The 26,646-nt window shown below is 42.2% G+C and overlaps 1 protein-coding gene across 1 annotated transcript in view; it reads right to left on the reverse strand.

The window, feature by feature from the left end:
- Positions 1-316: 316 nt before the first annotated feature.
- Positions 317-26,646, reverse strand: part of LOC140210949 (ras-related protein Rab-7a) — a 53,302-nt gene continuing 26,972 nt past the window's right edge. The window contains exons 3-6 of the mRNA XM_072280237.1: positions 13,984-14,110; positions 13,202-13,420; positions 8,824-8,952; positions 317-1,283 (exon numbers count right to left, since the gene is read on the reverse strand). Of these exons, the coding sequence (XP_072136338.1) occupies positions 1,188-1,283; positions 8,824-8,952; positions 13,202-13,420; positions 13,984-14,110 (571 nt within the window). The 3' untranslated portion in view covers positions 317-1,187. The remainder of the gene's footprint in view (positions 1,284-8,823; positions 8,953-13,201; positions 13,421-13,983; positions 14,111-26,646) is intronic.

The raw sequence follows: 26,646 nt of genomic DNA on the forward strand, positions 1-26,646 counted from the left end.
AAAGATATGAAAATCACTGGAGTCATTAATGTGAGCCCATCTGCACACAACTGTGGTAGCCCAAACCAAGTTACAAGGTGCTGTGATTGCGAAGGATCTCAGTTCAACTAAAAACGCCGCCACTGGACTGGATCTGTAATGCTCACCTGCAAAGATGAGACTTGGTTTCTTTATGAAAGAACGCATCACAGCAGCACAAGGAAAATCCTGGGTCTGTGCAGGCAAACCCCACTGCAAGTCAAATCAACCAGCTTGCTGACCTGCCAAACTGCAGCTGGAATATTTTAAACAGAATTAAAGGAAGCACACACTGAAATTCACTCCTGTTCTATTTATTGGCAATATCCTCATGATTACAGAAATTTGTCCCATGTACTAGACTGTGAACCTTAAGGAAAAAAGTATTTGTAAGCTGTGAAGCAAGACCAGTAACTTTGGCAAGTTGTCACTAGTAGCAGACATTGCCATCAGCAAGTCTACTCAGAAATAATTCTAGTCGTCTCATCCTTGGGTAGCTTTAAGTAAATCAAATAGACCTCTAACTTAATACTGATTTTCTGCATACAGTACACAAACACGTTTTAAATCAACTCAAACAGAAAACCAAAATGCCAAGTTTAAGCAGATCAATGGTGGTTACACAATATTGAACCAAAGTTACTTTCATTTAGTATTAACTGCCAATAAAAAAAAATTCTGGCTAGGACTTGGAGGAGCCCATGTAGCATTCCACTTGCCTTATGGAGATCAAAGAGCAATTAATATTTGTTTTGAAGTGGGCTCACTTTGCAAGCTGACAGGCATCAATGCAAGACAAGATAAGGAGCAGGTAAGGAAAGGGAATAAACAGGGGTTAGGTCATTTCCAAAACCATGTTCAAAAATGGGCTTGAGAATAGAGAGAACATTGGTCATTCCAGTTCTCACTTTCAGACAGAACAGACTTAAAAATCATTTTACAGTACAATTGTAAAACATGGGTCTTCAGACAATAAACTTAAGTTCAGTATACATTAGTTTTCCTTCCAATGTTACCAGTTATTATACATTAGGTCTGCTAATTAGGTGCAGCTCTTCCTTGTGCACAGAGGCAATATCCAAGGTGCATGAAGAAATCTGGCTTGTGGTCAAAGGGGAAGGACAGAATGAGGACTGGTCAAGGCCTGGACTGTGGATCATCCCTCCCACTCAGCAGCTGCAGCTCTCTGCTGAAGTCTTTGCTCGGTCATTCTTGTCTAGTTTGATTGGCTCTGGGAATTCGTTGTAGAGCTCCACTTCCGTTTCCTGGGGAGGGAACAGAGAGGGGGAGAGAGAGATGCACACACACACAGTTAAAGCCCGCCCACAAGTACTAGATTGCAAGTCACTTTCTTACAAGTGCTGCAAATCTGTCACTGACAAGTTAACAGGCATGTAGGGGTAAACCCTCTGACAATGCTGGAATAAAGTTCAAATTCAAAACTCAAAAGTCATTTTATTCAGGTACATACATCTCTGTTTACTACCTTGACATTCATTTTCTTGCAGACATTTACAGGAAAATTTGGAAACTAGACATGGTGAAAAAATACTGAAGAGTTGTAGAGTCCTTGAAAGCAAGTTCATTGATCACGGAATCAGTTCAGTGCAGTGTGAGTGAAGCTATCCATGCCAGTTCAGGAGCCTGATGGTTGTCAAGCAATAATTACTTCTGAACCTGGTAGTGTGGGACTTGAGGATATTGTACTCCCGTCCAATGGTAGTAGAGATGAGAGCATAGCCTGGCTGGGGGGGGAGAGAAGAGCCTTTGATGATGGATGCTGCCTTCTTGTGGCAGCACTCCTTGTAGTGTTAGAGGAAGCTGAGGCGACTCCAAAAGGCCGACAGGAAAGTAGGTACAGTCATGGCACAGTAAGAAATGTGGGTTCGAAGAGTTGACTAGCAGTAAAGGACAGTGTGGGAGGGAAAGGCTAGATTGACCTTAGTACATTAAAATATTGGCACATCATTGTGGACTGAAGCGTGCTAACCTGGTTTTTTCGTTCAGTTACAATACAATTCAGTAAACACTGTTCAACAGGTCAAACATCAAGATTGTGGATAAAGATACTTGGAACAATGATAAGTTAGTGACCAGAAAGAAATTTAAAAAATACTAGAAACTCAAGATAGCAACTATGGAAAATATTAAATTTTCGGTCAAAGATCCTTAACAGAAAATTCCAAAGCAACAGCAAATGCAGAAAGGACTGATAGGACAGGAAAACTGAGGAAATGAGGGATTGCAGACACTAATATGGAACAAAGCACTTGAGGAACTCAGTGGGTGAGGTAGTATTGACAGAGGAGACAGGCAATTAGAGTTTCAGATCAAGACTGTAGTGCCCACATGAAGGTCTCAAACCAAAATGTTGACCGTATATTGTGGCTGATGTACGGTAGGTTCCTCCAGAACTGTGCAGAAGCAGACAGTGGGGAAAGTATTGCTGTGGGGCACAAGATGTTGACACTAGAGCTGCTGGATCAACAGACACAAGGAGCAGGACTTGAGTTTGGAAAGGTTGGTCACATGCTCTAGTACAGAATGTTACAATGTCAGTCAAGAAACCAAAGTTTAGAATTTGAAAACAACTTTAAATTATGGGCTAATGGTGACTTAAACTGAAGCTTGAGTTGTGTTGACAAGTTTTCAGATAGGCCAGTTATCAGGAGGGGACCATTTATCCATTAAGATACACCTACAAAGAGCACTGCCACAAAACAACATCCATCTAGGACCCCCACCATCCTTCTCACTGCCACTATCGGGGAGGTGGTAGATGAGCCTCAGGTCCCACACCACCAGATTCAGGAACAGTTATTACCTTCAATTAGCTGGCCGCAGCATGGATAAACTTACACTCACTGAACACAGCCTATGGACTCACTTTCACAACATGCCCTCAGTGTTATTTGTTTATTTGTACAATTTGACTTTTTGCACATTGCTAGTCTATTTCATCTCCCATTCGTTTTAGACCATTTCTTTATGCAGTACTGTGAGTATCCACAAGACTATTCCGATAGTATTTGGTGACAAGTGTACTTTGATAATAAACTTACAATGAACTTATCAAACAACTTTCTTGTACTAATGGTAAAAGACGACAAGGACAGAATATGTTCAAGTCGGGGATTAGTTTTAACTCATGAAATACCATAGGTGCCAGGCCATGGAACAATGATCACAAAGGGCATTCAACACACGAACAGCATACAACAAGCCACCCCCCACAGTACCTCAAGTAATTTGAAAGATAGAAAGCAAATGGCTTTACAGTTACAAGAGAAACTCAATTTATAAACATGAAGTGAAATTTCCACAAGAGTTTGCAGGGTGATCGATGCCAACAGTGCATGAGCATCAAATCAACAGAAGCTCTGCAAAAGGACAATGCTGGCAAACTGGTTAGAAGGGATAGAATCCAACAGCAAGGACTCCACAACTCATGTTCTCAGTATTATTTAATCATTTTTTCTATTTGCGGTTTTCTTTTGTACATTGGTTGTTTGCCTGTAGCTTTTCACTGATTCCATTCTATTTTTGTTCAACTGTGAATGCCTGCAAGAAGTCAAATACACGTACACATACCACTTATTTGGGTTAACTCTTATAACAAAAGCAAATTCAGAAAATAACCAGGATTCCCACATTTATTTGGGATACTATGCCACTTATTTGGGGAAGGAGACTATTGCTGAACAGTTTTTAATTAGCATCAGACAAGTGCACTTGTGTGGCTGCTAGATGCTACACCATACTTGGAGCAAACAGTTTTTAAATAGCTTGTGCACAAAAAGCAGTGATTTTTTGTGACTGATGGTTGGTGAGAAATAAGCAGCAAAACAATTCAGAACTATGAAGTGTTAGGTACTGAAAATCATTTTGAACATTACAATTAAGATGAACATAGAATAGTACAGCACAGTACAGGCCCTTAGGCCCACAATGTTGTGCCAACCCTCAAACCCTGCCTCCCATATAACCCCCCACCTTAAATTCCTCCATATACCTGTCCAGTAGTCTCTTAAACTTCACTAGTGTATCTGCCTCCACCACTGACTCAGGCAGTGCATTCCACGCACCAACCACTGAGTGAAAAACCTTCCTCTAATATTCCCCTTGAACTTCCCACCCCTTACCTTAAAGCCATGTCCTCTTGTATTGAGCAGTGGTGCCCTGGGGAAGAGGCGCTGGCTATCCACTCTATCTATTCCTCTTAATATCTTGTATACTTCTATCATGTCTCCTCTCATCCTCCTTCTCTCCAAAGAGTAAAGACCTAGCTCCCTTAATCTCTGATCATAATGCATACTCTCTAAACCAGGCAGCATCCTGGTAAATCTCCTCTGTACCCTTTCCAATGCTTCCACATCCTTCCCATAGTGAGGCGACCAGAAAAGGACACAGTACTCCAAGTGTGGCCTAACCAGAGTTTTATAGAGCTGCATCATTACCTCGCGACTCTTAAACTCTATCCCTCGACTTATGAAAGCTAACACCCCATAAGCTTTCTTAACTACCCTATCCACATGTGAGGCAACTTTCAGGGATCAGTGGACATGTACCCCAAGATCCCTCTGCCCCTCCACACTACCAAGTATCCTGCCATTTACTTTGTACTCTGCCTTGGAGTTTGTCCTTCCAAGGTCTACCACCTCACACTTCTCCAGGTTGAACTCCATATGCCACTTCTCAGCCCACTTCTGCACCCTATCAATGTCTCTCTGCAATCTTCAACAATCCTCTACACTATCTACAACCTCTGTCATCTGCAAACTTGCCAACTCAGCTTTCTATCCCCACATCCAGGTCGTTAATAAAAATCATGAAAAGTAGAGGTCCCAGAACAGATCCTTGTGGGACACCACTAGTCACAACACTCCAATCCGAATGTACTCCCTCCACCACCACCCTCTGCCTTCTGCAGGCATGCCAATTCTGAATCCACCTGGCCAAACTTCCCTGGATCACATGCCTTCTAACTTTCTGAATAAGCCTCCTGTGTGGAAGATTTAAAGGATACAACTGATAACAGCACAAGTGTGTCTGTGCTGATTTTTGTTCATTTACAGTCAGAAGAACACAGAAGCATACCCTGGATTCCTGTTGATGACCATTAGAAACTAATAGTTTTGTAGTAGTGTAACAACTTTGATTGGATCCATTTCATTTAAATGCATAATATTACTCAGTTAAATGGTAGCTTGTCTTTTTTTTTTAATATACCTTTAACTATATCCATGAAACTTTCATTAATTGGGGCAGCAGTTTAATCAGGGAAAATGTACTGGTCTCCATGTGTCCCAACTAACTAGAATCCACTGCTATACTGCTTATTGTAATTTATAGTATTTTGCATTACACTGCAGCCACAGAGCAATTTCATGATTTAAGAGTACATTAGTGATAATAAACGTGATTATACTATGGCTAAACGACAATGAGATTAAATACGATCTGCTATCATTTGTAAATGACAGGCCGTTCATACAAACTTATTCAGTAGGCAACTTGCCCGACATGGACACATTCTATTGGCTTGCATTTGGATCATCTCTAAACTTTTCCATGTACAAGACTAAAATAGAGAAGCAGAATTATGCCATTTGGCCCATCAAGCCAGCTCCTTCTCAGTCCCAATCTCCTGCCTTCTCCCCGTATCCCTTCATGCCCCAAACAATCAAGAATCTATCAAGCTCTGCCTTAAATATACATAAAGACTTGGCCTCCAGATCAGCCTGTTGCAAAGAAATCCACAGATTCACCACACTCTGGCTAAAGAAATTCCTCATCTCCATTCACTCTATTCAGAGGCTGTGTCCTCTGGTCTCAGACTCTCACACTATCCTCTCCATACCCACCCCATCAAGGAATCATCTCTATATCCACCCTATCAATGAATATTGAATGGGGAAGAGTTTCAATTAGGTTATCACTCATTCTTCTGAATTCAGACCCACAGCCATCAAATGCTCTTCATATGACAAGCTGTTCTTTTATGAACCTCCTTTGAACCCTCTCCAGTTTCAGCACATCCTTTCTAAGGAGCCCAAAACTGCTCACAATACTCCAAATGAAGCCTCACCAGTGCTTTATGAAGTCTCAACATTACACCTTTGCTTTTATATTGTCCTCTTGTAAAAAGTAATGCTAACATTGCATTTGCCTTCCTCACTATGACAACCTGCAAATTAACCTTTAGGGAATCCTGCACAAGGCCTCCCAAATCCCTTTGCACCCCAGCTTTCTGTATTTTCTCTCCATTTAGAAGATAGTGTAGGTGACATACCTACCCTCAGATCTTTCAGTTTCCCCAAGATCCCTCTGACACAAGGAACTTCCACCATACTGCTAGTGTCTTCCACAGTGACTAATGCAAAATACTTGTTCAGTTAGCCCATTTTGTTGTCCCCATTACTACCTCTCCAGCATCATTTTCCAGCAGTCTGATACCCACTCTAACTTCACCTTTACACTTTGTATCTGAAGGAACTTTTGGCTGTTCTCTAATATTATTGGCTAGTTTACTTTCATATTTCATCTTTACTCTTTTTTAGTTGTCTTCGGTTTTTAAAAGCTTCCCAATCCTCTAACTTCCACTATTTTTTGCCCCATATGTTCCTTTGCATCTGTCCACATGTCTTTGAAACAATTGTACTTGCCTCTACAATTTTGTCTATATACCTACCATCCTCCTGAAGTCTTGCTCAAGTAAACCTTTAAATCTATGCCTTACAGCTTAGGCTCTTGTACTGGGAAAAGACTGACCATTTACCATCTATGCCCCTCAATTTTATGGACCAAGGTCATCTCTCAGTCTCCATTCCAGGGAGAACAATCCAAGTCCTTTCTGAATCGTTTCTGCATTTATCAGAATCAGGTTCATTACCACTGACATTGTTTTTCAGCTGCAGTACAGTGCAATACAAAACTAAATTACAATGAAATACAGGAGAAAACTAAATAGTGAGTAGTCCTAAACTTGATAATTCTCTTTTGAGCCATATGCAGAGTTGCCATCTTGACAAACGCCTTAATGGCATGGACATTGGTACCACGATGATAGCTCTTGACTAACAAGGAAAAAACAGTGAAAGCAATGGTGACAGACCAACAACAAAAGCAGTGGAGCTTGTGGCATTCCAAGGATACAATCGTTCAACTCAAAGACAGAAAGTGGACCCAAAAGGAGCACCTGAAAGATGGTGTGTACAATGGTGAAACAACACAAATTCTGAGATATTTAGGATAACAATCATTTCTTGTTCTAAGCTGCAAGACTATTTAACCATTAGACAAGCAGGTTACATGAAAAACAATAGAAAGGCAGAGGAAGAATAGTGCAATTCATGCAACTACACTTTACAGAACAGTGAATCTGAATCACAGCAGAGAACTTCTGGATTTGTGAAATTAAGCTGCAAACATGTCAAAGGATTGCACCCAGAACTTGAGAATGAAGGTGACCAAAATAACTTTTGGAGTTCAGTGGGTTAAGTCATTGGCTACATTTTAAGCAGAGGTTCATAGGTTATTGATTAGTAAGGAAGGTAGCAGCTTCTTCCCCCAAGCCGTGAGCCAACTGAACTCCCTGCCATTACTAAGTTACATTTATGAAATGTCAGAACATTATACTGTTTACTTTTCAACTTGTCATAAATTATGCCAAGTGCCAATCTTCTGGAATACATTTTATGTTAAGTTATTTGTGGTAAAATTACTATGTGTTGTGACAGTTGTATGTACTGTGTTGTGCACCTTGGTCCAGAAGAATATTGTCATTTAATTGTATGCATGTATCCCACCAAATGAAACAAACTTGAACTTTAGCAACCATGACAAAATGGCAGAGCAGACTCCATAAGATATAGTAGCAGAATTGGATCATTTGGCCCATTGAGTCCGCACTGCCATTCAATCATGGCTATTCCTTTTTATCCTCCTCAGCCCCACTTCCTGGCCTTCTCCCTGTAACCTTTGATATTCTGTCCAAACAAGAACCTATCAAGCTCTACCTTAAATACACCCAAGGACTTGGCCTCCACAGCTGCTTGTAGTAATAAATTCCACAAATTCACCACCTCTGGCTAAAGTAGTTTCACTGCATTTGTTTTAAATGGATGCCCCTCTTTCCTGATGCTCTGTCCTACCCCATCATGGGAAACAACCTTTCCACATCTACTATATAGGTCTTCCAACATTAGAAAGGTTTCAATGAGATCCACCCCACTCATCCTTCTAAACTCAAGTACAGGCCCAGAGCTATCAAACATTCCTCGTATAACCCTTTCAATCCCGGAATCATCTTTGTGTCCCACCTCTGAACCCCCTCCAATGCCAGCACAGCTTTTCCTCGATGAGAAGCTCAAAACTGTTAATAATACTCAAGAGGCCTCAGCAGTGCCTTATAAAGTCTCAGCATCATATCCCTGCTCTTGCATTCTAGACCTCTTGAAATGAATGCAATTATATTTTCCTTCCTCACCACCGACTACCTACAAGTTAACCTTTACAGTGTTCTGCACAAGGACTCCCAACTCCCCTTACATCTCAGATTTTTGGATTTTCTCCCCATTTAAAAAATAGTCTGCACATTTATTTTTACTACCAAAGTGCATGACCCAAAGGGCCAAATGGCCCATTTCTGCTCCTATGCCTTCTGGTCTTACTCACACTTTACAGCCAAAGCTGAGCATTCACTCCTTATTCACCAAAGCTTTAGCAGCCAAGACAGATTAAAAGCACTAGCAATTCAGTCTGTTCCAACACTGAACAGCAGGCGGAGCCATGCCATCCTCTTACCTGTTTAAGTGCATTCCGTGCAATTGTCTGAAAAGCCTGTTCCACATTTATTGCCTCCTTTGCACTGGTTTCAAAGTAGGGTATGTTATTTTTACTCTGACACCATGCCTGTGCTCTTTTTGTGGTGACCTGAGGGAAGAGAATTGATAGTTCACTACCACAGTTGTGCAAGTTTGATAGCATCACTGCAGTCACACCCAGCAGGTTGTAGACACACCCCTATCTGGCTTCCATAGAGATAGATAGATAGACAGACAGACAAGACCTACTTTATTGATCCAGAGGGAAATTGGGTAAGAAAGTTCCAAACTGGGCATGTCGGGCAGCAACCTTGCCATTTTCTTAGCTCTTGACTACTTTGTGAGGCAGAGTTGTTAGCTCGATGCTCAACTCAGCTCAAGGAGAACTTGTGCAAGGAGCCAGCCGGATTTCCATCAACCCCATGGTTGTTCTGCCTTCAATTCATTACAGTGCCATCAGTGCTGAATCAGTTTCCGGCCAAGGTTACAGAATTACTGCCTTTCCATCTGGTTATTGGCACTCCACCATCTTGGTGAAAGTGAAATAGGTTGTTTGTAACAACAACCACAGTGTGAGGATTTGCTGGGCACATACTGTAGTGTCTGCCATGCTTTCAGTGCCAATGTAGCACATCCACAACTCAGACCAAACCTACATCTTTAGAATGTTGGAGAAACTAGTGAATCAGGAGAACACCCTGTGGTCATAGGGAGAACATACAAACTCCTTACAGACACAGGCAGGACTTGAACCCTGATTGCTAGCACTGTAAAGTGTTACACCAAGCAATACATAACAGCACAGGTCTTTCTTGCTTATATTCTGCAGTTGCAAGACTATTGAACAGTTCTTTAGTATGAAAAAGTGGACTCTATGTCCATCTTATAGCCTTGTACCCCATTGTCTGCCTGCATTGCCCTTCTGTAAATGTAACACTTATTGCACTGTGGAGGTACTCAGCAGGCTGTTCAACACAAACACCTTTTATTAAGAGAGAGGCGAAGACTGCTTTGAAATGGTGTTATGTCACCATAAGACTTATCTATTTACCCCTAGGCTTGAAGAAATTTGGGTTTCTATTTCCACATATATAATCATAGCTAACCTGTTTGATATATCTGAATTTATATTACTGTATTGCGTAGTTACTAATAAATAGTATTAGTGAATAACAATACCAGACTCCAAAGTGTTTTCTATTTCTGCTGGTTCTTTAACCCGTCACGGGGTACGTGACAGTAGAAATAGTATGCAAGTTTTCTCCCCAATGTATATGCAACAGTAAACCAATTTACCAGAATGCCAGCTTGAGCTCTCACTAGCCAAGCATCTCCATTTTATTTGTTTCACTATCTGCACTTTTACTTTCATTCCAGTTCTAAATCAGACAAGACAGTGTCTAGATGGCAGTAAGCTGCAGTTTCAATTGAGATTGTGGCTCAGACTAGTACTTTGAAAAAAAATAATAAATTGGGATGATTTTGGGGACAGAGGGGGAGTTCGATTAGATTCAACTTTATTGGCTTTGTATCTGTACTCGGCACAACATCAATGAAATGCAGTTAGCATCTAACCAGAAATGCAAAGAATAGTGTTTTCACAAAATAACTGCGATTAAAAAGTGCTACAGCACACAAATATAGAAGTACTGAGACAGTGCAATATGGGTAGCGCTGTGATGTGAGGTTCAGCAGGGTCACAGCCTCAGGGAAGCAGCTCTTCCTGTGCCTGCTGGTGCAGGAGCGGAGGCTCCTGTAGTGCCTACCTGATGAGAGGAGAGCAAAAAGTCCATGGTTAAGGCTGATTTATACGTGCGTATGGGCTACACCACAGGCCTGATTTATACTTTTGCGTAGCCCTACGCCATAGCGAGCATGCATAGTTGTGTCTGCGTCACTCTGCAATTCACTGCCAAAACGCCAGTTGGCGGTGGGGTTTCTATACCACTGTGTTGAGTTTCTTCGTGAGAGACATGGACGAGGAAATGCATTTCAAATATTTTCGGATGTTGGCAGGTAGATCTGACGATTTGGTTCATTGTCTCTAACCATTTATTTTGTATCAGTGCACAGACATGGCGGAGAAAAGCAACCGGAAATGCGATGCTACCAAGCAGACCAATCACAGTCGTTGCAGTCTGCGTTGCCACGACGTGGGATTTACATTTTTGGGGAGGTGTGCGTCACCCTACGGCATACATTTGACGTACAAGTATAAATCAGCCTTTTAGGGTGAGAGGCATCCTTGATAATGCTTTTCGCCCTGCCCAGGCAGCGTTTATGGTAGATGTTCTCAGTGGTGGGCAATTGGGTGCCAATAATCCGCTGGGCAGTTTTCACCACACGCTGGAGTGCTTTGCAGTCCGATATGGGACAATTACCATACCACACTGAGATGCAGTTGGTGAGTATGCTCTCAATGGTACAGCGGTAAAAGTCTTGTCAGTATCCTGGGACACAAGTGAGCTTTCCTGATGCTCCACAGGAAATAATGGCGCTGTTGCGCCTTTTTGATCAGGATGGAGGAGTTCAAGGACCAGGTGAGATCCTCGGAAATATGGACACCAAGGAATTTGAAGCTTGATACACGCTCCACTGGAGACCAGGAGGCTTACAGCTCAGCCAGAGCCAAACTGAGAGGAATCTCTCAGGCTAAACACATATACAAACAGAGAATAGAGGAGCATTTCAACTCCTCAGACCCCCGGCATGTGTGGCATGGCATACAGGTCATTACAGACTTCAAACCACCTACTACTGTGCGCCCTTCCAGCTCTGCATCCCTCCCTGATGAGCTCAATTACTTCTACGCTTGCATCTTGCAAGTTAGGGGTCCCATCTCACTCCACACTCAGGGGCCAGTAACATAGTCATAGTCATACTCATACTTTATTAATCCCGGGGGAAATTGGTTTTCGTTACAGTTGCTCCACAAATAATAAATAGTAAAAGAACCATAAATAGTAATATGTAAATTATGCTAGTAAATTATGAAATAAATCCAGGACCAGCCTATTGGCTCAGGGTGTCTGACCCTCCAAGGGAGGAGTTGTAAAGTTTGATGGCCACAGGCAGGAATGACTTCCTATGACGCTGTGTTGCATCTCGGAGGAATGAGACTCTGGCTGAATGTACTCCTGTGCCCACCCAGTCCATTATGTAGTGGATGGGAGATATTGTCCAAGATGGCATGCAACTTGGACAGCATCCTCTTTTCAGACACCACCGTGAGAGAGTCCAGTTCCATCCCCACAACATCACTGGCCTTATGAATGAGCTTGTTGATTCTGTTGGTGTCTGCTACCCTCAGCCTGCTGCCCCAGCACACAACAGCAAACATGATAGCACTGGCCACCAGACTCATCAACATGAGTATGTGATGTAGGCCATCCAGTGTACTTGCCTCTTTTATCACATACACATGCCAACAAAAATATCCTGAAGACCAACTATGTGAGGTTAGAGCACTACTGCTCTGCTCTAAGTCTGAAGGCCTGTGATGCAGATGGATGACGAAGGACACCCGTGGACGTTGGCTATCCTGGGGTGCGGGAAGAACTTGATGGCTGGTGAGTCAGCATGCTGGCAGTTAGAGCTTGGAGTTTAGGGTCTCGTCCGGAAGTCGATACTGAAGATCAAAGCCAAAGAGGTTGATTGGAAGTCCAGAAGTCAAAATTAGAGACTGAAGACCTGGCCTGCAGTTGGAGGACCATCCATGTGAGACTTGCTGCTTGTGTTCTGCGGAGCATTGTAGACACATGGTGCTGGTGCCTGAATGTGTGCCAACACCGACAGGCTGTCCCCCAACACATCCTTGTGTGTTAGTTGTTAACACAAATGATATGTTTCATTGTACGTTAACATGTGCATGCGATAAATCTGAATCTGTGGGCAACTAGGACACTCGAGGATTGGGGAAGTGAGGTAACCAGCTATTAGAGTAAACTTAGCTGCCTTGCATCTGTGGGTTTAGAGACATGCCTGAATTAACGTGTGAAGTCAGCTCTGGCAGACTAGATGGATGAGATCTATAGTGAGATCCAACGGCCAGGAAGGTGGTTCTGCAACACTCCAAGGAGAACAAAGGGCATGAAAAGGCTCAAGACATTATGCTCATCCACTGCAACCAAGGAACCCAGTCTGAGAGGCCTGTTTGTACCACTGGATCCAGACAGAGCTCACGAGTGGAACTGCCCCACTGAAATGGTTTTTCCATGTTTAAAAACTCATGCGCAGGTTTTCTGTCATTGGACGCAATGGATAACCACAACCACCATTTATAGGTTGCAGTTGCGACTGCTCCTGTACAGGGGAGGGTTCAAGGAAAGCTCAAGGTGGCCAATACTTCACACACTTACCTGTCTGTTTTCCAGGTCTATCTTGTTACCAAGGACCACAAAGGGAAAGTTTTCTGGATCTCGTGGACTAGCCTGAATGAGAAATTCATCTCTCCAACTATCAAGGGTTTTGAACGTATTGGGCGCCGTTACATCAAAGACCAGCACGCAGCAGTCAGCTCCTCTGTAGAATGCCACACCCAATGACTGAAAACGCTCCTGCCCTGCTGTGTCCCATATCTAAGGGAAAGAACCACATTTGAAAAAAATCCAATTATAATCTTTGGACCCTTGCAAAGCACAAAGCTAAAAATTCTGTATACATTAGAATGCAAGACTATTCTATTAGGTTAACAACCCAATTAAGGAATTACAATCAATCTGCTAAGAGTCAAAACTTCAATAGCTCAAGCATAAACAAAGCAGATATTCTGACTGTGATTCTGCATTTCAGATGTTCAATGTGCAGAGAGTTAAGTTTGCTCAGTCAAAACAGTAAGAACCTATCAACATCTATAATTAGAAGGGAAATTGCCCTCTTAGTGTGAATACTCCAACTTTCTATATTTGCAGGACGCAACCGGAAAGTGGAATGTTTCCTCTTACTGCAGACAGCTGCAGCTCTGAAAGAAAACAGGAAGAACAGACCTCTGGACAGAATGGGGTTTCAGGAACTTTGCCACACAAGCAGTCAACACCCACTGAATTGAATCAAGTTACATCAACCCAAGCTCGAGACCAAGTTTTGCTCCCTGTTGCCCCAACCCAAAGAAAGTCAAATTGTACTTCAAGTTTTACATTACCTGCATTGTCACCAATCTATCGTCCACCATCACCTCCTTTGTTAGAAAGTCTGCCCCTATTGTTGCCTTGTATTGGTTACTGAACTTTTTGTTTACATACTGGTTCATCAGCGAGGTCTTTCCTACCCTGAAAAGAAACAAGAGTTGATCGTCAAGCTACGTTGCAATTTCAGAAACTCCACAACTGGTAAAGTGTTGCATTCCAGGTGGCCTTGTGCACATTATACATCATCACCCAAATGTCACCTCTGCTTTCTAGTGAAAAGCTGATCCTGTACATCCAAGGCTTTTATGTCATAGACCCTTGCCATTATCGAGTGGTCTGTGGAGCCCAGGTTGCAAACCCCTGTACTGTGTACACAACAGGACTGAGGGAAAGGATGAAGGAGAGTCCAGAGCAAGAGCCCGACTGAATTATCAATCTTTGCCATGTTGTATTTACACCACCTCACAGCAAACAAGGGGTTATTTGCAAATGTCAAATTAAGATAGGATATAGAAGCAAAGCAAGTAAAAAGACAAGGCACAAGCTCATTAAATGATAAGACCATTTGGTTTGTCAAGTCCATTCCAATTCCAAAGACAGGCACCAGTCATCCTTGCAACTCCCTCCCAACCCTGATTTATCAGGAGCATTGTATACAAAAGGCCCAAAGCATAGTTGAGGATGCCTACCACCCATCACATAATCTATGACCCGCTACTGCCAGGAAGGAGATACAGGAGTATCAGGACTAGGATTGCCAGACAGGGTCACAGCTTCTTCCCCCAGTGTGAGAGACTGATGAATACCCTGCCATAGAGGCTTCGTCACTAGGATAATGAGCCGTTTACCTCTGCTGCACACTTCACATGTGCATTTTCAATTATATTGATCAACTTATTACATACATGTACAGTCAAATAATGAAGTCAGAATAACAGCACAGAAACAGGCCCTTTGGGCCATCTGGTCCATGCCAAAATCATTTAAGCTGCCTACTCCCAACAACATGCACCTGGACCACAGCCCTCCATACCCCTAATACCTATGTACCTATCCAAACTTCTTAAAACATTGAAATTAAGCTTGCATACACCACTGTACTGGCCACTAATTCCATACTCACGACCCTCAGAGAAGTGTCCCCTCAAACTTTTTACCTTTCACCCTTAAACCATGACCTCTGGTTGTTGTCCCACAACCAGAATGGGAAAAAGCTTGTTTGCATTTACCCTATGCCCCTCAATCTCACATCTGCTCAATTTTCTATATTCTAAAGAATACAGTCCCAACCTATTCAATCTTTCCTTATAACTCAAGTCCTCCAGACCTAGCAACATCCTTGAAAATTCTGTACTCTTTTAACCTTATTTACATCTTTCTTTTAGTTAGGTGATCAAAACAGCACACAGTACTCCAAATTAGGCCTCAATGTCTTATACAATTTCAACTTGTATCCACCAACTCTGATCTTTTCAGATCTACGCCAAGGGATTATTTTGACAATAGCCATTATCTAATGGCACATCCAAAGGAAACCAAAGTGCCCATAGAATACACAGTGATCAGTTCTTCAATATCAAAAACACTGAACCAAGGAAAGAAAAATGTTACATCCAAGATGACAGATACCACAAGACACAGGAGCAGAATTAGGCCATTCCATCAGGAATGATCCTGGATCCACTCAACCCCACACACCTGCCTTCTTGCCATATCCTTTGATGCCCTGATAGATCAGGAAACGAGCAACTTCTGCCTTAAATATACCCACGGACTTTGCCTCCACTGCAGACCGTGGTAGAGCATCCCACAGACTCACTACCCTGGCTAAAAAAAAATTCCTCCTCATCTCAGTCCACCATCCAGTCTGGGGATTTGCTCAAGTTTTGCATGCTTCTGGCAGCAACATAGCATGCCTACAACTCACTAACCCCAACACTTGTCTCTGGAACGTGGGAGGAAAATGGAGTGCCCAGAAGAAACCCCTGCAGTCATGAGGAGAACATTCAAACTCCTTCCAGACAGTGGTGGAAATTGAATCCGTATTCCACCCACCCCTCCCCCAAATTGCTGCCATTAAAGAGTAACCGCTACCCTACCATACAAATGTAGTTTAACAAATGAAGACCGGAGTTTAGGTCTATCAAGAAGTTGATAATTTAGAAGTAGGATCACACCTGGATCTTCTGTTTTTCAGTGCCTAGTGTACAACTGTTTAGACACAACAAGCAGTTAGAAAAGCATAATAGCTGCTGGCCTTCATTGCAAGTGATGAACACAAGAGCAAGGCCATCTTTGTGCAAGACCAAGCAGACATTTCTTACTTGGGTGTGCAACAGATGCTTGAGGTCTATTCCTGGACCAGTAGGAGATTGGATCAGTTAAGCCTATAATGTGTAGGCTTGAGACAAAGGATTTCAAGCTTACTAATTCTAATAGAACTAGAAAGACACTGTTTTGCCCTTTATCCTGAGGCTATGACCCCCAATTTTTTCCTGTGTTGGCCACTGGCAACATCTTAAGGAATTTCACAATGGAAATGTGAAATCCTCTACCACAGAAAACAGGCTCTAAGTACATTCAACTCTATGTTTAAAAAATTCAAAGGCTATAGAGGGAATACAAGGAACAGGTTCTGATCAGCCTTGAAGTCAAGCCATTTTATTGGCGAAGAATCTAGTCTTTCAGTCATTTTCTACGTTCAGGAATGAGTTACGGGGTACACCTTCTACAGAAGCAAACTGGAAGCTGTAAATGCATGCCTACTGTGCAAAAGCCAGCATGTTGTACCAGCATATACAGGGAGCATCAGCTGAAAGAGCTTCAAGATGCTACTGGTACCTGGGCAACAAGGGCATTGTGGTACAACAGCTGATCACTCAAGTGGTTACCTTGTAAAACAAAGTATCTATTTTGATATGACCTTGCACCTTTTTTCACAGCATTCTATAACTGTTACATTGATTCTTCATTGTTATTGTTTTACCTTATTCCACCGCACCACACCAATGACCTGATCTGTATGAACAGTATGCAAGACAAGCTTTTCACTGCATCTCAGAACATGAAAAGAATAAACCAATTTGGGGGTGTTTATAGCAAACTTAGGTGGCAATTGATGATTAGTGGTGGGCTTAAAGGCCCCTATGTCACTGACAAGTCTGACAGCAGTTTCAAAATTGCATTTGCAGTTTGGAAGGCAGAGGGAAAAAAATTATAAAAATTTGATAGAGGACTGCAGAAGTGATAGGGGATTCTATAGTTAGAGGAGTAGACAAGATTCTGTAGACTCGAAAGAGACACCCAGATACCAGGATCTGCTAAGTCTCAGATCAGCTCCATGGTATTCTAAAGAGGGAGGGTGAGCAGCCAGAAGTCTCAGTACAAATTGGCACCAATGGTATAGGTAGGAAAAGGGAAGAGGCACTGAAGTGAGATTTTCGGGAACTAGGTAGAAAGTTGAAAAGCAGGATCACCAGAGTAGTAATCTCCGGGTGGCATCTGTGCCACATGCCAGAGAGGGCAAGAATAAAGTGATTTGGCAGACAAATGCATAGCTGAAGAACTGGTGTAGAGGGCAAGGGTTCAGATTTCTGGATCATTGTGATCTCTTCGTGGGAAGATATGACCTGTACAAAAAGGACAGGATACACCTAAACCTGAGGGACCAATATCCTTGCAGGCAGGCTGCTAGATTAGTTGGGGAGGGTTTAAACTAATTTGGCAGAGGGATAGGAATTGGAGTGATACAGCTGAGGATGGGGCAGTTGGTATACAAGTATATCAGTCTCACTACATAGCACATAAAGGACAGGCAGATTGGGCAAAGTTGCAGTCAGTGGGATGAGTTGCAGTGTAATGAGGCCAAAATAGAAAAGATGAATACAGGACTGAAGGTGATATATTTGAATGCACACAGTATATGGAATAAGGAAGATGAACTTGTAGCAGTTAGAGATTGGTAGGTACTGTACAATGCTGTGGGCATCACTGAATGGTGGCTGAAAGATCATAGTTAGGAGCTTAACAAAGGATACACTATCAAAAGGATAAGTGGGGTAGTGGGTCTGCTGGTTAAAAAAATGAAATCAGATCTTGAGGTGACATAGGATCAGAAAGTGTAGAATCTTTGTGGACAGAATTAAGAAACTGCAGGGTTAAAAAGAAAGACCGACCCTGATGGGAGTTATACACAGGCCTCTGAACAGTGCAGTTGCTATTACTGGGGAGGTGCTTGGGAAGCTGAAAGGTCTGAAGGTAGATAGTCACCTGGACCAGATGGTATACAACACAGGGTTCTGAAAGAGGTGGTCAAAGAGACATTGGAGGTATTAATAATGATCCTTCAAGAAAAAGATTCTGGCATGGTTCCAGAGGACTGAAAAATTGCAAATGTCACTCCACTTTAAGGGGGGGGGGGGGGGAAAGAGAAGCCAAAGGAAGTTTAGGCCAATTGGAGTCAATTGTTAACGATAAGGTCTCAGGGTACTTGGAGAGACACAGTAAAATAAGCCAAGCCAGCATGGCTTCCTTAAGGAAAAAACCTTGCCTGAAAAATCTGTTGGAATTCTTTGAGGAAATAACAGGCAGGATAGACAAAGGAGACTCTGGCTGTTGTGTACTTGGATTTTCAGGCAGTTCATGAGAATGATTCCTGGAATGAAAGGATTATCATACAAGGAGCATTTAATGGCTCTGGGCCTGTATTCGCTGGAATTTAGTTTTTTTTGGGGAGGGGGGCCTATCTTATTGAAACCTACCGAATGTTGAAAGGCCTAGTTAGAGTGGATCTAGAAAGGGTATTTCCCATAGTGGGGAATCTAGGATCAGACAGCACAACCGCCAAAATACAGGGAAGACTATTTAAGAATGGAGATAAGGAAATTTTTTTTGGCCTGTGATGGGCGAATCTATGGAGCCAGCTATGGAGGCTAGGTCATTGGGTATATTTAAGGTGGAGGGTGATAGGTTCTTGATTAGTCAGGGCATGAAAGGTTACAGGGAGAAGGCGGGAGGGAAATGAGTCAGCCATGATGAAATGGGTGTCATGATCTCTGAAGATCTAACCAGGTCCCAAAATATCGATGTAGTTAAAAAGACAAGACAGCGGCTATACTTTATTAAGAGTGAAGAGATCTGGCATGTCAACAAATACACTCAAAAACTTCTATAGATGTACCGTGGAGAGCATTCTGACAGGCTGCATCACTGTCTGGTATGGAGGGGCTACTGCACAGGACTGAAAGAAGCTGCAGAAGGTTGTAAATCTAGTCAGCTCCATCTTGGTTACTAGCCTACAGAGTACCCAGGATATATTTGGGGAGCAGTGTCTCAGAATTCATTGAGGACTTCCAGAACCCAGGGCATGCCCTTTTCTCACTGTTACCATCAGGTAGGAGGTACTGAAGCCTGAAGGCACACACTCAGCAATTCAGGAACAGCTTCTTCCCCTCTGCCATCCCATTCCCAAACGGACATTGAATCTTTGGACACTACCTCATTTTAAAAAAAAATATACAGTATTTCTGTTTTATGCATGTTGTTAAAAAAGACTATTCAGTATATGCAATTGATTTGCTTATTTATCATTATTTGCTAGATTATGTATTGCACTGAACGGCTGCTGCTAAGTTAACAAACTTCACGTCACATGCCGGTGATAATAAACCTGGTTCAGAAATGGAGCAAACTCGATGGACCCAATGGCCTGATTCTGCTCCTGTGCCTTATGGTCTAATTCTTCTATCCAGTGCTAGACCAGTGGATAGAAGCAATGAACAGATCAAGACTGATTGTTACTAGAAGAGCAACACACAAGATAGTGGAGGAACACAGCACATCACTCAGCATCTGGGGAGGGAAATAAACAGTCGACCTTTCCGGCTAAGCCCCTTCATCAGGACTGGAAAGAAAGGAGGGAGAAGCCAGAATGGGGGGGGGGGGGGGGGGGAAAGAGGGGAAAAAAAAAAGAGTACAAGCTGGCAATGGTAAGTGAAACCAGGTGGGTGAGGGAAAGGAGGGGATAAAGTAAGTTGAGTGATACAAGAGCAACAAAATGCTGGAGGAACTCAGGCCAGGCAGCATCCAGGAAGGGAAATAAATTGTCAATGTTTCAGGCCAATACCTTGTGTCAGGACTGAAAGAAGGCTTGAAGATGGGCAGAATGGTACACATATTCAGATGAAATAGATAAGGGTAAATTAGAATTATTTTAATAAGGAAACAGTTATTCCTTAGAGGTTTTGTACACCAGATTAAAAAGTCATGAGCAGTTGAATTCCAGCAAATTAATCAATTACCATTACGGCCACTAAACACCCCTACAAGGTGAACTTGTTGTTCTAAAATTGCTCTTAAAATTGTGTACACTTGTGTGAATGCTGCTAATGTTGCTAATTGCCTGTGCCACTGCAAGTTTCTGACTGCACCTGTGCATTGAACAAACAACTTAAACTTTGAAATAGCAAATCACACTGATGGCAAGCAGGGAAACTGAGGGAATTGGAGAAGCGAAGGCAATGAATGCTGGTATCCTTCGCTGAATGGGACAAACCAAACAGCAAGATTCAAATGCTTTGAATTATAAATTAGTACATTCATTGGAGGAAGGGGGGCAAGTACCAGACCCACGGATGCAGAGTATGCAGATGCTAAAATCAGGAACAAAACCTCAAACCCAAGGCCCATTTTGGTCTCAGCCCAAAATGCTGTTTATTTATTTCCATAGATGCTGCCTAACCTCCCGAGTTCCTCCAGCATTTTGTGTGCTGCCTCAAACCCATGGACTTAAGAGCACTACAGCACAGAAACAGACCCTGCAGCCCATCTAGTCTGTGTTGAACTAGTCCCATTGACCCCTCGGTGGACCATAAGCTCTCCATACCCTTCCAATCTATGCCTTGATCCAAAATGTTCAAGTGCTCCAAATGAACCCACAAACATTTCCACTGGCAACTAATTTCTCACTCTCACCACCTTTGGAGTGAAGCTCCCCACCCCTCCCCAGTTAAGAGTGAAATATTTAAGGGGGGAGCCTATGACCAAGTTCCTGCTACATCTAGAGGTCAAACAGTATTCTTGAGGTGGGGTAGGGGGAAGAGCAGGGAGTCTGGGGGCAGGAGGAGCTGGGAAAGATGTATGTAAGCAGACCAGAGGCAGATGCCACATATTGTTGGGGAGTGGTGGGGGGAGAAGAGAAGAGAAGAAGATTGAGATAGTAGCCTGGAGGTTAAGCAGGGAATACAAAGTCCAAAGTAAAATTATTAAAGTACATTCTGTATATTACCATGTACTACCCTCAGATTCATTGATTATATTTTTTCTTGGCATTCACAGTAAAACAATGAAAAACTACACAAGGGGAAACTTCTTTAGAGGGTCATGAGAGTGTGGAATGAGCACAAGCGTATGCATGGGAGCTGGATTTCAAGAGTAGTTTGGATAGGTACATGATCGGCAGGGATATGGAGGGCTATGCTCCCAGTGCAAGCTCATGGGACTAGGCAGTTTATTATAAACCAACCAACTCTCACAGCAACCTCTCTTCCCACCCTGGTACTTGTAAAATGCCATCTCCTCCTCTCAATTCCCCTGACTCTGCCACATCCGCTCTCGGATGTGATTGGACTAGGAAGTTTAAATGGTTCACCATGGACTAGATGGGCCAAAGGGCCCATTCCTGTGCTGTACTTTTCTACAACTATGACAAAGACTGATAAACAGCCAATGTGTAAAGACAACTATGCAAATACAAAGTAGATAAATATACTGATTAAAGAAATATAACAGGACATTGAAACAGTTTGCAACCAATAACTCAGTATGGCAATTATAGACAAAGCATGTGTACCCTGCAAATTTCAACTTGGTCTTGCCAGTGCAGAGAAGGCACTGTTGTGATTAAATGCTGGAGATGAGACTGGAGTTAATCTCTTCCTCATCTGGAAGCTGCTCAGATAAAGAGATTGTGTACAAATGGGTTTCACACCTGTAGTTGCTAGGGAGGGTGAATGGTCCAGGAAGGGAGTGGTCCCTGGGGGACAGAAGGTGGAAGACAGGAGGCTGGGGTGCAGCTTGCAAAAAGTGAAGTGGTGGCTCATAGGTAAAATGAGAGGGAAATTTGCATTTCATTTTTTGGGGGATGAAAACAGAAGTTTGAGTTGGAGGAAATGCACGAACTGCAACCACAGTGAAAGGGATACTGGGTCTCCTGAGAGGAGAATTCTTTGTTCTAGACTGGAAGGTCACATCTTGAGTACAGATGGAGACAAACTGAAAGGATGGCATCCATACACGAGAGCAAGAGGAGGTAATGGTCTACATAGCTGTGGATTTGTAGTGAGTCAGCTCATCAAGGATAGCACGGAGGCATAGTGGTTAGTGTAACACTATACAGTGCCAGTTGTAAGGTCTGGGTCTGTAAGGAGTTTGTACGTTCTCCCTAAGACCATGTGGGCTTCCTCCAGGTGTCTTGGTTTCTTCCCACATATTAAAGATCGGGGTTAGTAAGTTGTCAGTGTGCCATGTTGGGACTGGAAGCATGGTGACACTTGTGGGGTGCCTTCAGCAGTTTGGACTGTTAGTCATCGACACAAATGTGTTGCACTATGTTTTGATGTACATGTGACAAAGCTAATCTTTTAACCTTAATCAAGATGAAGCAGATCCAGAAACTGGAGAGTGCTGGAAATGGTCCAACTGAATTTGAAAGCAGGGTTGAATTTAGTAGCAAATTACTAGGCCTAGTTTAGGGGAAATCAACATGCTTGGAGAACAGAAAGGGTTTGATAATTGATTTTTATTCCTATATTGCCAAACCCTTGAACCAAAGCTTAATTGGTTACGGTCAAATTTTACTAGAATGAAGTTTTAGCCTAACTAGACTGGAAGCGAGTGCAGTTTATCTACTAGTATTTGAAGATTCAGAATAGAAACCCATTAGGAAAGGAGGAAATTCCATTTCTCAACAGCTGCCAAGTAACACATTAGGACAATTATGACATTTACCTAGATCTGTGCAAAAAACCTGAATGCAGGAAATTAGAAATTCAAGAGTACAAGAAAAAAAAAGATTTCAGCAGCAAAAACAAACACCTCCCCTATCACCCTTCCCAGAGAACCTACATCCACACTGGTTGTCAACTTGTGTAAGAGTAGAATGTAGCATCAGTTTAAGCAGAAATTATATGCAATATACAGCTTTCAGATACCATTTTGTCATCAAATTGCAGAACATGAAAGACAAGGTTTTGTAGGGTCACATTTCTCAAACGGGGATGTGAAACTAGCATAACAACTTCACTGTTGAATGAAGATGGGTTCAAGCAAAAAGCAGTTCTGGCTTCCAAAAGCTTAAAAATATAGTTTGAATGGGGTCACATCACAAGTCAAACTGTAGTCTTCAGGTAGAAGTGGCTCTTAGGCAGAGGTGGGGAAAAAAAAAATCAAAATTTGATCCTTAAACTCAAGCTGAACTGCAACTTTAAGGAAATTGTGCTGAACATCAATTTCCTGTAGCTTTGTTCTCCTACCACGTTTTATTTTTTAACTATTTAAAGCCATTAAGCTTTTCTTTAGGAGAAATGTCAGGGCCATCATCTATACAAATGACCAAATTGAACCATTACATTACAGAATTTATAGCAGTTTCTGAGGACAGCACTTCATATACAAGAGGAAGTGAGATCTCACTGCTACCAAGAGCAACTTGTCACAAACCATCTGTTAAATCTATTCCTCCCCACCCCCAAAACTAGAAGTCAGCTCAAGAATTCTACAGGCAAGCACGAGGTTCCTGTACTGTACAGACTAGTGTTTAAAATCTCAGTCAGCTGACATTAATCATGATCATTAATGGATCACCGTGGTGCAGAGATTTGGACCAGGATCAAGTTTACTATCACTGATGTGCATGTCGTGAAATTTGTTATTTCACAAACAGTGCAATACACAAAAATATTATGAATCAAATATATTAAAATAAACTAGTGCAAAAAGATAAAATAGTGAGGTAGTGCTCATGATTGGTTCATCGTACATTCAGAAATCTGATGGAGGGGAAGAAGCTGTTGCTGAATTGTTGAGTGCGTTTTCAGGCTCCTGTACCTCCTCCCTGATGGTTCAATAAGAGCATGTGCTGGGTGATGAGGTCCTTAATGATGGATGTCACCTTTCTGAGGCATTGCCTTTTGAAGGCATTTGACACTGGAGAGGCTAGTGCCCATGGAGCTGGTCAAGTTTGATGTGTCTGTGTACACAAAATGATATCCAAAGTATTTTAAACACAAATCTCACCCCCACCTGTTACTTCAATACTCCAGTTTTAAAACAGCAATTTCAGCAGCATGAAATGTTTTTATAATTTCAAATTGAAGTTTCATTTACTGTAGCACAAGAACTAATTAAATATCAATCCGAATCAAATTAGCTTTAGAGAAAGGCATCAGTCCAGGTTTGGAGTAGGTATACTAGCACACACCGAGAATAGATTCTTCTGCCCCTTTGAAGCATTGATTTTACAGCAAAATCTGCTGATGCAAAGGCCTGTGTTTTGATTCATCCCCAGCAGTTGTGTGACTGATTTATGAGCTGTTCAAAGGAATACAGAGATGGACATCGAATCCTGCTGGAAGATCATGAACTCGATGGAAGCTGGCCTTTTGTTTGCTAGCACTCTGCAATGTCTGGAGAGGAATGCTGCCAAATGGCACATACCTGGCTGCAAGAGAATGTGCTTTAAGCAGGGTTTAGTGGGGAAGGACTACAGGGCAGGGTTCTATTGGACAGGGAGGGACCAGGCTAGGTGAACAAGTCCACAAATTACAAGACCGTAAGATACAAGAGCAGAACCAGGCCATTTGGCCCATCAAGTCTGCGCTACTATTTCATCAAGGTTTTCCTCTCAGCCCCAATCTCCTGCCTTCTTCCCGTACCCCTTCATGACTTGACCAATAAAGAATTTATCAACTTCCTGCCTTAAATATACACAAAGACTTGGCTTCAACAGCTGCCTATGGCAACAAATTCTACAGATCCACCACTCTAGCTAAAGAAATTCCTCATCTGTTCTGAAGGATATTCCCCTATTTTGAGGCTGTCCTCTGGTCTGACTCTCCCGCTATAGTAAACATACTCTCCACATCCACCATCAAATCCTTTCACCATTGGATAGGTAGTTGTATACCATCCTAGGGGCCACAAATGGTACAGTGTTATTGGTTTTAAAAAATGTAATTCAACATTAAATGCATTGTCTGCAAATATAGAATGGAAAGTTTTATTTGTGTAAAATACTTTTATAAGTAAAGTGTATTTTCCATATAAAAATGACCAAGTGCCAGTGTGTTTAAATGTTAGCCCTCAGGCACCAAGGCCGTGCCTATCTGCTTTAAGATGGAGGTGTCTGGTGTCCTGCATATTAGTCAATTGGCACATCTTTAGCCAATGGTGTCTATGTGACAGCTTGTTCTGCAGAAGTTACCACATTTCCCCAATCACAACTGACTACATTGCAAAAGCAGCTCATAGCCAAGATTGTGAAAGGTGATGCAGAGGCCTCGCCTTCTCATCAGAGGTGTTTACAGGATCTGTTTGCGGAGGTGTTGCAACACTGCAGTTAGAAGATTACGCAGGAGTTTAGATCGGCATAATACATTTCAGAAGGAAAGAAGTGACCTCCCCCTCTTCCTCCAGTGTGACTCTAAACAATTTTATTATGCAATTATTTTGCTCAGTTTGAAGGCATGATGTCAGATTTGTTTATGTGAAGGTTCCAGCTGCGAGTAAGCAACACTGCCTTCACAAACCAGCTCTTAAAAAAAGTGTTACTGAATGAATACCAAGCTCAATAGTTGGTTCCCCCTTCCACCCAAAAAAAAATGCTAGTTCCTTACTACTGGAACACATTTTAATGTCTATTATTGCAACCCATCTGGCTGCAGTCAATGTTGTGGGAAAAAAAAATGAAGCAACCAGCACATTTAAAATTTAATGAACTTGAAGATCTGCTTACAAAATCCCTCACAAGGCAGAGATCATACCAAATAACTAAACGCTGAAAAGCTGCAGCAAAACATCATGGAGCAAGAGCTTGTCATACAGCAGATGGATCAGTTACATCTGCAAAGGGGCAATGTGCTGCTGGGACATTTCTACACTGAAGACAGAACCATATTTTGAAAGTTGATTACATTCAAGCAGAATAACTATACTGAAAAGATGCAAGGCTGCAGGAAACAAGTGAGACGGTCTGAGTTAGACCCTTTGTAAAGAATTGGTGCTTGCTAAACAGACCTCTTTTGCAGAGCTCAATTATTGGAAGCCATTATAAATATACCCATCTGGGCTGTCCCTGACAGCCGGCAGCACCCTGCATAATCAGAAGTCAACCAAATTAACAGTTAAATCCAACATTAAGAAATTGAGGAAAAGGAGCTACAACAGGTGGAAATGAAATCTAAAATTAATTGACATGTAAAATAGTTTAAAGGATAGTATGAAAGTTATTCATAGAGTGCATGTGAATATCACAGCATGGTTACAAAATAGATTTAATCAGGTTGAAAGGTCAACATTTGTGCTCGGTCAGTTTATTATCTGAACAACTTCAATTATCAAAAGGCTACAGAACAAAGAATTGCAAGGGACAAGGCAGCTGGTTAATGGAACGGCAGATAATG

This window comes from Mobula birostris, chromosome 16 (genome assembly GCF_030028105.1).
Source record: "Mobula birostris isolate sMobBir1 chromosome 16, sMobBir1.hap1, whole genome shotgun sequence".
Taxonomy (NCBI): domain Eukaryota; kingdom Metazoa; phylum Chordata; class Chondrichthyes; order Myliobatiformes; family Myliobatidae; genus Mobula; species Mobula birostris.